This window comes from Mesocricetus auratus, unplaced genomic scaffold (genome assembly GCF_017639785.1).
Source record: "Mesocricetus auratus isolate SY011 unplaced genomic scaffold, BCM_Maur_2.0 Super-Scaffold_100010, whole genome shotgun sequence".
Taxonomy (NCBI): Eukaryota; Metazoa; Chordata; class Mammalia; order Rodentia; family Cricetidae; genus Mesocricetus; species Mesocricetus auratus.
The window spans coordinates 23,469,036-23,483,644 of NW_024429194.1; the positions used below are offsets into that span (position 1 = coordinate 23,469,036).

Sequence of the window (14,609 nt, forward strand, 5' to 3'; positions counted from 1 at the left end):
GAGACAGGCAGATCTCTCTAGTCCCCCTCCTCCCAGTCTCATTTTTTTAATTTTTACAATGTTCTCTCATATTTTCCTATAAGAATTCTACTAACCATATACTTAATATTTCTTAAATTCAATGAAAAGAGCAATCTTTTTTTAAAAAGCTTAAAGTATTCTATTAAATTAGTCATTTCTGGTTATAGGCAGTACTCTAGTTATTGCCCAGCCTGTTGTTCTCTTACAATGTACTTAATAACTCTTTCTTTCTCTTAGAAATAAAAATGGGACTGGAGAAATAGTGCAGTAGTTAAGAGCTCTCATTGCTCTTGTAGAATACCTAGATTCAGTTCCAACCACACACATGGCAACCATCCATAACTCCAGTTCCAAAGGGATCTGACACCTTCTTCTGACCTCCAAGGAGACCAAGCACACATATAGTGCACATACACACTTGTAAGCAAAACACTCACGTACATAAAATAAATATTTTTGGCTATGAGCCTAGCCTTTAATGGCTGAGCCATCTCTCCAGCCCATACATAAAATAAATAATTAAATCTAAAGCAATTTTTTTAATCTGTACTGAGAACGGAATGTACGTGAATAGTAAAGCTATTGCCTATCATAGGCAAGGTCCTAGGTTCAATCCCCAACACTGACACAACAACGAGAAAGAGATAATTTCTATTTCAAAAAACACTAGTGGAGCCGGGCAGTGGTGGCACACACCTTTAATCCCAGCACTCGGAAGGCAGAGGCAGGTGGATCTCTGTGACTTAGAGACCAGCCTGGTCTACAAGAGCTAGTTCCAGGACAGCCTCCAAAGCCACAGAGAAACCCTGTCTCAAAAAACAAAAAACACTAGTGAGGGGCTGGAGAGATGGTTCAGAGGTTAAGAGCACTGGGGGCTCTTCCAGAGGTCCTGAGTTCAATTCCCAGCACCCACATAGTGGCTCATAACCACCTGTAATGAGATCTGACTCCCTCTTCTGACCTGCAGACATATACATGCAAGCAGAACACTGTATACAAAATATATTTTTAAAATCTTTAAAAAAACACTAGTGAGAAAATAAAGTCATGCCACAGCTTTGGAAAAGATATTTGCAAAGAATATATCAGAAAAAGAAATATGTAAGACCACATAAAACGAACTACAAAACAGTAGAAAGACAAATAAAAAAATAAGTTGGCAAAAGCCTTAGGCAGTTGGCAAAAAGACCATTCAAATAGGCAGTTAAGGTAGTCAGTATCAAAAAAATAGAAATGCATACTTTAAAGAAATAACACATTTAGCCAGATTGGCTAAAATTAAAAAGACTTGTGGCAAAACCCAGTGTCAACAAGAATGAACACCAACTAAAAGTTTCCTACATAGTGGCTGAAAACCTCAGTTCTCAATCACTTTGGAAAACTGGCCATATCTACTACCACTGACCAGTCACATATCTACAAGGCTAGCAACGTTTTTCCTAATATCTATGTAGCATGTCCACAAAAGGAAGCAAACAAGAACGTTCACTTCAGAATGCATTCCTGTCAATGACAAAATGCAGATGCCCATCAATTTTAGAATAGACAAACTGTGGTTTATACATACAAGTTGCCAACATAAAAAAGGTACAAAGGCAAAAATACTGATTAACAAGAAAGCCAGACATAGGGAAATCTACATACAAATTCAAATACAGACAAAATATCTAATAGCCATAAAACCAAGAGAGTGGTTGATTACCTCCAGATATGAGGATGCAGTACTGATTGAAAAGGGCATAATGAGTGCTCAAAATATTCTACATCTTGATTTAGGTGGTCCTGATAGGTTTATGTATCTCCTCTCATCAAATGTATGACATATTTCAGCAACAAAGATAGCTAAGCATAAAAAAAATCTAACATGGGGGAAAATCCTCATCCTTTAAGTCAGTGGTTCTCAACCTTCCTAATGCTTTAACGTATTAATGCAGTTCATGCTGTAGTGACACCCAAAATCACTTTCATTGCTATTTCCTAACTATAGTGTTGCTACTTTCATAAAGTGCAATTAAATATTTTTGGAAATAGGGGTTTGTCAAGGGGCCATGACAAACTGCTGTTTTAAGTTAAAAGGCCACTTTCACCATAAGGTTTTGTCAGCTGTTATAATCACTCCATCAACATCTCTAAGTCTACTACTTGATCTTCACCAAAAGTACAGGAAGTAATCCTCTGTGGTATTCTAATGTCTTTTTTTTATGTCATTATGAACTACATCTTGAATCTCCATATCTCCCTAAACGGTTATGTATCTCCCAAATGACAGTGACACATATCTTTCATTTAACTCAGTACCTGAACCACCAAAAAAAAAATTAAAAAAAGAAAAAGATTTGCTGAATCACTTGAAAGGGAAAAAAATGGGTGGGTGATCAAATGCATATAGTGGAAACAGAAATAGGAAAGAAGGCCTAGGGAAAGACACTGCCATCTTTAAAGAAACCGGGTTAAAATAACTTCACCTACTTTCTGGAAAAATCATATTAAATGTCAACTTGAATGACAAAAAAAGCAAATCAAAATAGCAAGACCTATTAGACTGAGGATATCACACTATCACACCATAGTTCCGTTCAGGAAATCCACCAAATAAACGCTTACCTATTCTCTAGGTGTTTCAACACTAGTTAGGAAAACTGTCATTAAAGAGAAAAACAATCACATTGTCATGCTGCTAAAAATATCGCCTCCCTAGCTAGGGTAGTGAAAAGCGAGTACGCTGCAGGTCAGTAGACTTAAAGCCGAATTCTAACTGTCTCAACTTGCTGTGACCTGTGACCAGTCTCTGCCTCTCCGGTCCTCAATTTTCTCATATTTAAAAACTAAAGATAAAAGTGATTGGGCTGACAAATCTTTTTTTTAAGTCTTCTATACTGACATTGAGTATACAATCCTTGGCTCTCCCAGTCCGAAGCTGAAACACAACATAAACCCTGCAAAACACGTAAAACTGCACCCCAGACTAATAAACTAGCACTATTTGAGGAAGTCATTTTGTTCTATTATCTTTCAAAGCTTAATCCGTGGTTTTGTTAGTTGTTTGCAGTCTTACCATGGTTTGCAGACTTCTGAGTTCCATGTAAACAGAAGTTAACTGTCGGTGGGCTGTCATGTCTCCAGGGAGAATAAGGACCTTCCCGCCGGATTTCAAGTAACGGGATTCAGAAACGAACCCTACAGAGGGATTCCAAATTTGCGCACACTGCGCGGCACACTGGAGCCTAAGTTAGAAAGACGGAGCGCAGGTTGTGCTGGGATTTGTAGTCCCTGGCTTCTAGTGGTGAACTGGGATAGCATACTCCCTGGGAGGCTGGGAAATGTAGTTTCTGCCACCTTGCACAGAGCAGCCTGCCATAGTCTCAGACCGCTAGTGTGCCCGACGACGGGAGCAGGCTCCTCAAGCCTCTGAAGATTTCAAGCCACCGCTCCGCTGGGACAAACTCTAGGCAACAACGCGAATGAAAATTCGGTCCTCCCGGACTCCTCCGGGAGGGCCTTTCCCACTGACGCTCTCCGTCCCTGAGCGAAGCCGCTGAGCGTTGCTATTGGCTATTCGGGATGCCACTCGCCGAGGCTGGCTTGCCATTGGTTTCAGGGCGGGAGCTCCTCGACTAGAGGGAAGGAGAAGGGATCAGGAGCGGGAGCTGAGGGGAGGGAGAGGCCGGTTCGGGTCTGGCCGCTACCGCAGCTTGCCTGAGGTGTCCGGCCCGGCAACAGCTCCGTCCTCGGTTCCTGGGTACCGTCTGCGAGGCCCCGCCGAGCCAGCGTGGGAGGGCCGCAGGCGGCAGGCGCCGCATCATGTCAGCCAAGGACGAGCGGGCCAGGGATATCCTGAGAGGCTTCAAACTGTATCCGCCCGGGAGCAGGGGCGGGGCCGGGGAGGACTTGGGAGGAGGCCGTGGCTTGCAGGAGCCGGGCAGTGGCCGGGGCGCCAGGTGGGCACCGGGGAAGAAGGGCTGCGAGAGGGGGCAGGAAAGAACGGCGTGCGGGCCGCCCGGGAGGGACTGCAAACGGGAGGCGGGCGCAGGGGCGCCCTGAGGGAGGAAGGGGACGTTGACGGAGCCTCAGGGGACGGAGGCGGAGGAGCCCCGGGACTGGCTGCGAGAGGTGTAGGCATCAAAAACCGGTGTCCTGTGAGGGCTAGTCGGGGCCCGAAGAGTGGGAGGGGGCTGTGGTCCGCATGCAGAGGCCGAGGGGGTGCGTCGAGCTGGCCTCCAGCCTGCCTAGGAGCATCTTTGGCGGGAAGCCCATGAGGGAGCCGGGGAAAGTGACCTTGCGTGGGATAAGTGTGCATGCTCTTGGGAACCCCATCTCACTCCACCCCCCCCGTCTCGCTTCCTCAACTTCTTTTCCTCACTTGTGGCTTCTTGTAGAGCATGAGTAGTGGGAAGGTGAGGAAAGAGAAATCTAAGCCCAACCCCACCTTAACATTTTCTTGGCCTTTGAAGCATTGGACGGTCCCTTTTCTCCTCAACCTCTTGAGTTCTCTTTCCAGCACGATGAGGAACATGAGCGTGTGTGAGAAATACCTTGAGGTACTTTGGTTTTGAACTGACTCCTGGCAAAACTTATCTTTGTTCCTTGGCATTGCTGCGGTTAATGCTTTCTTATGGGGGAGCTGTTCACAATTACTTGTGTTGAGGATACAAGCCATTGCCTCGGTGGACTTGGTGTTGAATGCCTGTTATCCCAGTACATGGTAGACAGAAGCCGGAGGATCAGAAATTCAGGTCATCCTCGGCTTCGAGGCCAGCCTGAGTTCCTGGAGACCCTCCTTCCAAAAGGAAGAGAAGTGAGGAGGCAGAGGAAGAAAAGATACAATTGCCTCAGGCCTGTTGTAGTTGTAGTGTGACTTTTGCAACCTCTATATAGTAAGGAAGGTTTGCAGGGCTTGTTTTGTTTTGGAGACAGGGTCACAAATGTGTACCTCTGGCTGACCCAGAACTGGATGTGTATACCAGGCTAGCCTTAAGTAGAGATCCACCTGCCTCTGTCTCCAAGTGCTGGAAGTGCTAGGATTCAGAGTGTGGGCCAGCACCTCCGGCTAGAAGCTTCGTATTTTTGTGGAATATTTGCCACCATAAAATGCAGATGGCGTGTATTGCAGCTTTGCATTCTGCTGACCTTGATCTCTGCTTACATCCCTTCCATACAGTGTGGAATACTCATAAGTTCCTCTCTCAGTGCAGTGTACCCATCTTTTACTGAGTTCCTTCCTCCATGAAGTTTAGGAGCACTGTTCTCTGAGCAACCTGTTGCATCTTCACAGGCCCCATTCCACCTCTTCCAGTATTTAATTGCTTTGTCATAGTTAGAATGGCCGGTCATGGTGGTGCATGCTTTTAATCTCATCACTTGGGAGGCAGAGGCAAGCAGATCTCTGTGAGTTCAAGGCTAACCGGGTCTACAGAGAGTTTTCCAGGAAGACATCCAGGCTACACAGAAAATCCCTATCTCAGGGGGAAAAAAAGCAGGGGGTGGGGGGACGGACCAAGGGTGATAGTAAAATTTAGAATGCTTGGCAAGGCATAATAGATCAGACTTATAATCCCCACACTTGGTGACTGGAGAAGGAAATTGTCATGAGTTCAAGACCAGTCTAGGCTATAGAGTGAGAGACCCTAAGTCCAAAATAGAAAAAGGACCAAAAAACAAAACAAAGCACCCGCATGTTTAAGGGGTGGAGGAGTGGACTGGAAATATGAACAAGGTCTTGAGTTTCACTAGCATCAGGGAGAAAAAGCCAACACAGGAAGTTCTGTGTGCAAAAATGAAAACTCTTGAAGTGCAAACTAATCTTCTGAGGTTTTGATAGTTTGGCCTTAAGGGCAAGCAAGCAGAGTGTGTCGAGAAGAAAAGAAACAGCTCCCTGTGACTGGGAGGGGACTGGAAAATGAGTTTCCTCTGCTATGCTTTTTAAAAACAGAAGGCAGAATCTCCTTACCTATTGCCATTCATGATAAATGCTCAATGTTTTTAGGCTGTGAAGTTTAGTAACAGACACTTTTATAGCTCCATGGAGGTTTCTGTTTGTCTTTATAATAGAACCCCAGATGTGGATAGCTAAACTGTTAGAAAAGCTATAGCATGCCGCCACTACCCCCACACTCCACTCCGGCTTCTGTCTTCCATAGGACATGGGTTTACTTTTAGAATGTTGTTTCATTGGTTCATTTCTTGCCCCATGCCTGTTATTGCTTGGGCTAAACCCCTAGTTTCACAGTATGGTTTCCGTATAGTTTCAGTGGGATTGTCATGACATGAATGTGTATCTATAAAGTGATAAGATCCCAAATAAATATTTGTGTCCCTTTTATTCACACAAAGCTTTGCTCATATGTCCATTATAGATAGCCAATAAGCTGCAAAACTCAGTTGTAGCTGTGAGAATTCATGGAACGTTTTGTATTTGTTATATTACTTCAAAAATAACTTACCAGGATTTCTTTTTCTTAGTATGTCTATCCCATCCCTCCTTACCTGTTTTTTTTTTGGGGGGGGGGGGGTTTTTTTTTGGTTTTTCGAGACAGGGTTTCTCTATAGCTTTGGAAGCTGTCCTGGAACTCACTTTGTAGACCAGGCTGGCCTCGAACTCACAGAGATTCACCTGCCTCTGCCTCCCGAGTGCTGGGAGTAAAGGCGTGCGCCACCAACGCCCGGCCTCCTTACCTGTTTTTATCCCATGTACACACACTAAGAGTCTTCTATTTCTTTGATTGTTAAAAGAACAACATTCTTAATTGTAAACAAAAATTATGAATGAAATATTTTGGGGGGCAAATGTAATTCTTCTACGTAGATTTTGGAGTGGATATTCCACGTTTATTTCATTTAACAAAGGTCTATTGGGTGGCTGTTATGCACAGGATACCCTACAGTTAAAGGCTACCAAATGAATGAAAGATTTCCCCCTTATTTCTATTTAGAAGGGATGTCTTTAACATGATGTTATTAGCTAGGCCTGGTGATTCAGGCCTGTAATCCCAGCGACTCAGAGACTAAGGCAGAAGCATTGAAAGTCCAAGGCCTTCCAGGTCAACTTGGTCTCAAAGTAAAAGTTTAAAATAAAATTAAAAGAGGCCAGTAAAAGAGTACTCACTTAGGTTCAATGTTTAGTACTGAAAGAAAATATTTTTAAATACCATTTTATTTTGCTGTTACATTTTATTGCAGTATTTTAATGTATTTGGTGTAGTTTGCAAATGTGGCTAATGTTTACTGTTACTTGCTTTTATAAAACTTAGAAATTTAGAGAATTGGAGGGAGGGGGCATGCTTTTACTCCCAGCATTCAGGAGACAGAGGCAGGTGGATCTCTGTGAGTTTGAGGTCAGCCTGATTACAAAATCAGTTCCAATAGAGAATTGTTTTGAAATGGTTTTACTCAAGTTTATCATATTCATAATTTCCAAAGATAGGTACTGTCAATTGCCTTCAGTGATACACATTTATCATGGTACTTTTCTGTTTAAGACAGGGTCTATTTGTTGTCTAGACTAGTCCTAACATAAAACACCCTTCCCTCTTAAGCATCCCAGTGACTGCTTCTACAGCAGGTTCACCATAGTATTCTTATACTACTGGGTTTTTCATATGGCTTCTATATTATTTTTACCTTTTTTGTTTGTTTGGTTGGTTGGTTGGTTGGTTGGTTGGTTGGTTGGTTTTTCAAGACAGGGTTTCTCTGTGGCTTTCGAGGCTGTCTTGCAACTAGCTCTTTTAGACCAGGCTGGTCTTGAACTCACAGAGATTCGCCTGCCTCTGCCTCCCAAGTGCTGAGATTAAAGGTGTGTGCCACCACTGTCCAGCTCCCTCAAGCCAGAGTTTTTAAAGATTTTTTATTGTAAGGAAAAAGGCTGTTAGAGAAGATTATGTTTTATGATTTCATTATCTTTAATTCACTGGGAATTTGCTTCTGTGTAGAAGTTTTGCTTTTGTTTTGAGACAGGGTCTTTCTACATAGCCCTGACTGCCCTAGAACTCACTATGTAGAACAGGCTAGTCTTGAACTCACAGAGAGCCTCCTGCCTCTGCCTCCCAAGTGCTAGGATTAAAAGACCATGCCCAACTAGGTTGCTTTTTTTTTTAACTTAGTTAATTATCTCCATTTGTTCATACTCTAGATATTAATACAATGTTCAGATGGAATATGAATTAAGAAAATAAACATTTAACTCAAAATAGAAAAAGAATATATTGGATACTTCCCAGAAGGAAAGAGCAATAAACAAATGAAAACATATTTCAAGCTTATTAAAACTGTCTTCTTGGGCTGGAGAGATGGCTCAAAGGTTAAGAGCACTGACTGCTCTTCCAGAGGTCCTGAGTTCAATTCCCAGCAACCACATGGTGGCTCACAACCATCCATAATGAGATCAGCGCCCTCTTCTGGTGTGCAGACATACATGAAGCAAGATGTTGTATTGATAATAAATAAATAAATCTTTAAAAAAAACTGTCTTCTTGCCTGGGCTACAGAGCGAGTGCCAGGATAGGCTCCAAAGCTACACGGAGAAACCCTGTCTCGGGGGGAAAAAACTGTCTTCTTAGTGACCATTAACTTACTTTGAGCAGCTTTGGAGGGAGAGGAGCACTAATGTGCTTTCTTATGTGTATATATGGAGCCTCTCTAGAGAGTACTTGCTAACTATCAAAATGTTGTATGTAACTGTTAGGCAAATAGAGCAAACTGTAAAATTGTAGGTTCAGACTTACCTGCAGCCTCATGACCTTCAACAGAGCACTCACACTCATCATGCCCCAGTTTCCACAACTCATTCTCAGAGGATTGTTACAAGAATGAGATGAAATTTAAATTTAACACAGTACCCAGCATATAGCAAGTAATAAATATTAACTGCAGTTATTCAATCTATTAATAATTATGAATAATAAGAGTAGTGAACTGGGAATGTAGCTTAGTTAATAGAGTGCTTGCCTAGCATTCGTGAATCCCTGGGCTTCACTTCCGGTACACAAAAGCCAGCCATGTGACACATGCCTGTAAGTCCCAGCACTCAGGAGTTGAAGGCAGGAGGATCAGAAGTTCAAGGTCATCGTCTCAGCTATGTATTAAATTCAAGGTTACCGTGGGCTGCAAGAGACCCTATCTCAAAAAAGTAAGTATTATTAGTGCAGATATGACTGTAAAGCTACCCAATCCTCTGAAATATAAGTAATGCCTTTATGCTATGGAGAACTATAATCTTTCTCTTTTGGGTCTGAAAAAATAATTAATGCGTTGTTGTCTAAGAATGCCATTCCAGTTGATGCTGCCATTTTTAATTAGCTATTTTTTTTAATTGATGCAGTTTGAATTTATTTCCTTGCTTTTCTCAGAGTTTGGTCTTGAAGCCTCTGTGGCCTCTTATTATTTGATCTTTGACTTTGCTTGCTTCAAGCTAAAAACAGTTGTCTTGGGCTGGGTAGTGTATCTCAGCGGTAAAGCACTTGCCTAGCCTGTACAGGGTGCTGGGATCAATTCCTACCACCAAACAAAAGTAATCTTTGCGTCTTCCATTTATTCACTAGGCTTCCTTATTAAGTATAGTATACTACTAAGTAGGTGTGGTAGGTCCCACCTGTAATCCTAGCACTTGTGTGACTAAGAATTGCTACACATTCAATCCAGCCTGGGCTACAGTGTGAGACAGTCTCAAGAATAAAAATAAAAGCCAGGCACTGTGGTGCACACCTTTAGTCCCAGCACTCAGAAGCAGAAGCAGGAGGCTCACATTAGTTCAAGGCCAGCATGGTCTACATAGCAAGTTCCAGGATTCCATATAGAGACCCTGTCTCAAAAAGAAAAGAAAGAGCCGAGCGTTGGTGGTGCACGCCTTTACTCCCAACACACGGGAGGCAGAGGCAGGTGAATCTCTGTGAGTTTGAGGCCAGCCTGGTCTACAGAGCAAGTTCAGGACAGCCTCCAAAACAATACAGAGAAACCCTGCCTCAAAAACCTTTAAAAAAAAGACTAGAACACATAATTTTTCTTAAATGTTAACATTGTCCATGTCAGTGTTGCCTACAATAATTACCTTGTCTAGGTTTTAGAAATGATAGTGATGTTTATGATTTCCTAAAACAAATTTTTAAAATCTGTCAAATTCTTGGAGAGCAACCAAAACATACCACCCATACAACCAATGAGCACTAACCACAGATTGTCTAATCATGGATTATCTTTAGATTGTGTTAGGTAGCTTACTTCCTCAGGAATTGTCTTATTCAGGATTTCTATTGCTATAATGAAACACTGTGACCAACAGTAATTTGGAGAGGAAAGGATTTATTTCGCTTAAACTTCCATATTGAAAGAAGGCAGGAGCTGATGCAGAAGCTATGGAGGGGTGCTGTTTAAAGGTTTGCTCCTCGTGGCTTGCTCAGCCTGCTTTCTTACAGAACCCAGGACCACCAGTCCAGACACAGCACCACTCACAATGGGCTGGGCCTGCCCACACCAGTCACTAATTAAGAAAATGCTCTAAGCCGGGCGTTGGTGGCTCACGCCTTTAATCCCAGCACTCGGGAGGCAGAGGCAGGCGGATCTCTGTGAGTTCGAGGCCAGCCTGGTCTACAAGAGCTAGTTCCAGGACAGCCTCCAAAGCCATAGAGAAACCCTGTCTCGAAAAACCAAAAAAAAAAAAAAAAAAAAAAGAAAATGCTCTACCAGCTTGCCTACAGCTTGATCTTATGAAGACATTTTTCCAGTTGATGTTTCCTTCTTTCAGATGACTCCAGCTGTGTCAAGTTGACACAAAACTAGCTGGGACAGGCATGGACTTAGAAATTGTTAGTCATGCTGAGTGGAATATAATTCTATTGATTTATTACTAGAGATTGTGCATGTGTGTTCAAGTGTGCATGTGTGTGAATACAGGTAGAAGCCAGTCTAAGGAGTTGATTCTCAGGCTTGTCTACCTTGTTTATTTTGAGGCAGGATCTGGAACTCACCAGTTGGCCTAGGTTAGGTGGCCAGGAGCCACCTGTTTTCCTTCTTCCCAGCACTTGGATTGCAAGCCTATGCCATCATGCCCAGCTTTTTTATGTGGATTACAGGATCAAACTTGGTTCGTACATGCTTGCCTGGCAAGCATTTTACCAACTGAGCTATTTCCGCATCTCTAAGAAGTCCTTTCTTGTCTTTTATGATTATTTGTATTTTATGTATATGTTTGGCTACATGTATGTATGGGCACACTGGTACCCTCAGGGGCCAGAAGGGGATGTGCAGTCCCCTGGGACTGGAGTTAGAGGCAGTTGTGAGCCACCTGATGTTGGTGCTAGGAACCAAGCCTGGGGCCTCTGCAAGAGCAGCCATGTTCTTAACTGCTGGGCCATCTCTCCAGTCCCCAGATTCATATTTAATTCAGGAATTATTATTTTCTATTGTACTTACATCCTCTATATTGTTTTTAGTTTTTCCTCGGCTCTCAGCAAAGTTCAGCCTGGGATAAGAAAGAATTTTTTAACAATTAATTGCCTGAGGAGTAAAGAGATACTTCCCCAAAAGTATTTATGCAGCAAATACATCTATTTTTTCAAGATTTTAGTGTGTTTGTGTGTGTGTGTGTGTGTATGTGTGTGTGTGCACGCGCATGCGTGCTCATGTGCACATATGCCTGAGTGTATGTGTAAGTACATCTAAATGTAGGAGCCTGTGTAGGTCAGAAGAGGATGTCACATCCCCTGGAACTGGAGTTAAGTGCAGCTGTGAGCTACCATCTGGATGCTGGCATATTTGAACCATGATCCTCAGAAAAGCAGTAAGCACTCTTAGTTACTGAGCCATTTCTCCAGTCCCAAATGAGTATATTCTTGTTTGCACATTTTTTTTTTTACATTTTAAACATTCTGTGGTAGAGAAATAGCCATTAGGTTTTACAGCAAAATTGTAGTTGTGACAGAATTCCCTTAATAGTGTGTAGTGCAAGAAGACCACCTTGTAAATAGCTCCAGTTATCTCCACTTCCCTCTGGAATCTTGTCTTTAAACATCTGTGAAAAAGTATCATGGTGTGGCACACCTTTAATCCCAGCTTTCGGGAGGCAGAAGCAGATGGATCTATGAATTACAGGCTAGCCTAGTCTACAGAGCTACTTCCAGGACAGCCAGGGCTACACAGAGAAACCCTCAAAACTCAAAAAAATAAAATAAAAGATCCCTTTAAGTATAGGTTGAGATAAGACTATAACAGACCATAACCTTTTGTTTTGTTTTCTTGAGATAAGATCGCACTATGTAGCCCTGGCTGACCTGGAACTTGCTATATAGACCAGGTTGGACTCAAATTTATAAATCGGCTTGAATACTAAGATTAAAAACATGTACCACCACACCTATCTTTTCTATAATTTTCTGTTTTGTTTTGTTTTTTTTTTTTAATGTGGTAAGGGCTAGAGTGATGGCTCAGAGTTAAAAGTACTTACTGCTCTTGCAGAGGACCTGGGTTCAGTTCCCAGAACCCACATGGTGGCTCACAACCATCTGTAACTCCAATTCCTGGGAATCTGACTCCTTCTGGTCTTCACAGCCACCAGGCAACACATGTGGTGCGTATACATACATACATACATACATACATACATACATACAAGTGAAATACTCATACATATAAAATAAAAATAAATATATATATTTAACGTGCCATGTGACAGATGAAGGGAAAGGAATCTTAGTGCTGTCATGGAACTAGAAGTGAGATACAGTAAGCCATAATTGCTCTTGAGCTGTCTTCTACACAAGAGTAAATGGAGAAAGTCTTTCTTATATTTTTGGTTGTGAGCCTAGCCTTTAACGGCTGAGCCATCTCTCCAGCCCGAGAAAGTCTTTCTATAGACTTCCTGACTTCTGCCTCATTTGTTTACAACTGCAAGTGGCATGTCATCCGCTAAACCCAAGAAGTGTAAAAATCATAAGTCTTCGTATCCAAAGATTTCCCAACTGGGTGTGGTGTGCATTTATGTGATATCAGCACTTTGGAGTAAAGACAAAAGGATTGCCACAAGTTTGAGGCCAGCCTAGTCTACATAACAAGTTCTGGACTATCTGGTGGTACATAATTAAGACTCTATCCCAGAAAAAAAGCAAACAAACAAACAAAAAATTATCTCTAGGCTAGGGAGATGGCTCAGTTGGCAAGCATATAGAAGTCCTAAATTCAGATCCCCAGTGCCCATATAAAAGCCAGGTGCAGCAGTGCACAGCTGTAATTCCTTCTCTGAGGATTCATCAGGGTTACTGGCCAGTAAGTCTGGCTACTCCAGAAGGTTCAGTAAGAGGCTGTCTTTAAAAATAAAGTAAATTAGCTAGGCAAAGTGGCACACCCCTTTAATCCCAGCACTTGGGAGGCAGAGGCATGTGGATTTCTGTGAGTTCAGTGCCGGCCTGATTTACATAGAGAATTCCAGGACAGCCAGGGCTACTTGGGGAAAAAAAATCCTGGCTCAAAAAAATAAGATGAAGTGATTGAGAAATATAGTTAACATCAACCTCTGACCTCCCCAAGACTTGTATAAGGGAGAGGGGAAGACTAACAGAATACGGTGTGATAAGTGCATAGCATTATCATAAGTGCTGGAAACACTCAGAGTGATTACTGCTGGGGGCGTTGTGGAAGACTTCAGAATTGTCATCGAAATAGAATCTTGAAAGATAGGAGTAGGTGTGAAGGAGTTTAATGTTTCAGATACTGGGGAATAACAGCAAAATGATGCATGAACAATTCAGAGGAGAATGCCAGGAGTGAGTTGGAGTCGAGCAAGGGAGCATAAAAATCAAAAGTCCTTGGAGTGCTGGAAATTTCATTCATTGACTATTTGAGACTATACTGAGAGTCTGAAAGCTTATACGTTAGTAGTGATCTTCTTAAGAATAATATCTAAGGAAACAAGATTAGCTATAATCTGCCAATATTAGAAGATGGATAATAGAGGAAATAAAGTCAGCAAAGATACATTATTCAAGAAATCTGGTGACAGAAAGCAAAGTTTAGGAAGTAACTTGAATCAAGTTATCGTGACTGGTGGGTGAGTATATGTGAAGTTGAGTGGTAGAACACTAGACTAGCATGAAGCCAGGGAGTCCTTCCCCTGAAGACATCAAGAGGATTCAGTTAAATAGTGAAAATCACTTTTTCAGTTATCCAGTTGTATGTTCATCATTTATTATCTGTAAGTACAGATTATGGCTTTTAAAGTGGGATGGCATAGCTCTTCAAATATATTGTGCTTACTGTTGTCATATTAGTCATTTAACTTTGCTTTAAAATTTAGAATTGCTTTTGCAATTTTGCCAGAGACTCAAAGATTCTCTTTTACACTGTCTTAGACCTCTGAAAGATTCCATTCATTAACCTGGGAAGTAATTGTCTTTTGAGTGAAAACAGATGAACCCCTGGGTCCTCTGGAAGAGCAGCCAGTGTTCTTAACCACTGAGCCATCTCTCCAGCCCCTCCTTTTATCTTTTTTAAGGGTTATAATTTAAGGAAATTGATTCCCCTCTCAGTACTGTAGCTCTTTTTTTTAATTAGGTGAAGTTCAAGAATGCTTGAATGTAGATTTTGATGGAATTCAAGAACATATTTCT

General features: G+C 42.1%; 2 protein-coding genes across 3 annotated transcripts in view; one reads left to right on the forward strand and one right to left on the reverse strand.

The window, feature by feature from the left end:
* The window catches only part of Cops7b (COP9 signalosome subunit 7B), a 28,230-nt gene extending 24,937 nt beyond the window's left edge, over positions 1-3,293 (reverse strand). The window contains exon 1 of the mRNA XM_040753122.1: positions 3,077-3,293. The gene's annotated coding sequence lies outside the window, so the exon portion shown is untranslated. The remainder of the gene's footprint in view (positions 1-3,076) is intronic.
* A 356-nt stretch (positions 3,294-3,649) lies between these two features.
* Positions 3,650-14,609, forward strand: part of Pde6d (phosphodiesterase 6D) — a 38,519-nt gene continuing 27,559 nt past the window's right edge. Inside the window, exon 1 of one of the 2 annotated variants that reach the window (XM_040753125.1) lies at positions 3,650-3,959. In XM_040753125.1, coding sequence (XP_040609059.1) covers positions 3,823-3,959 — 137 coding nt within the window. In that variant the 5' untranslated portion in view covers positions 3,650-3,822. The remainder of the gene's footprint in view (positions 3,960-14,609) is intronic. The other variant, XM_005082251.3, reaches the window with a different exon arrangement.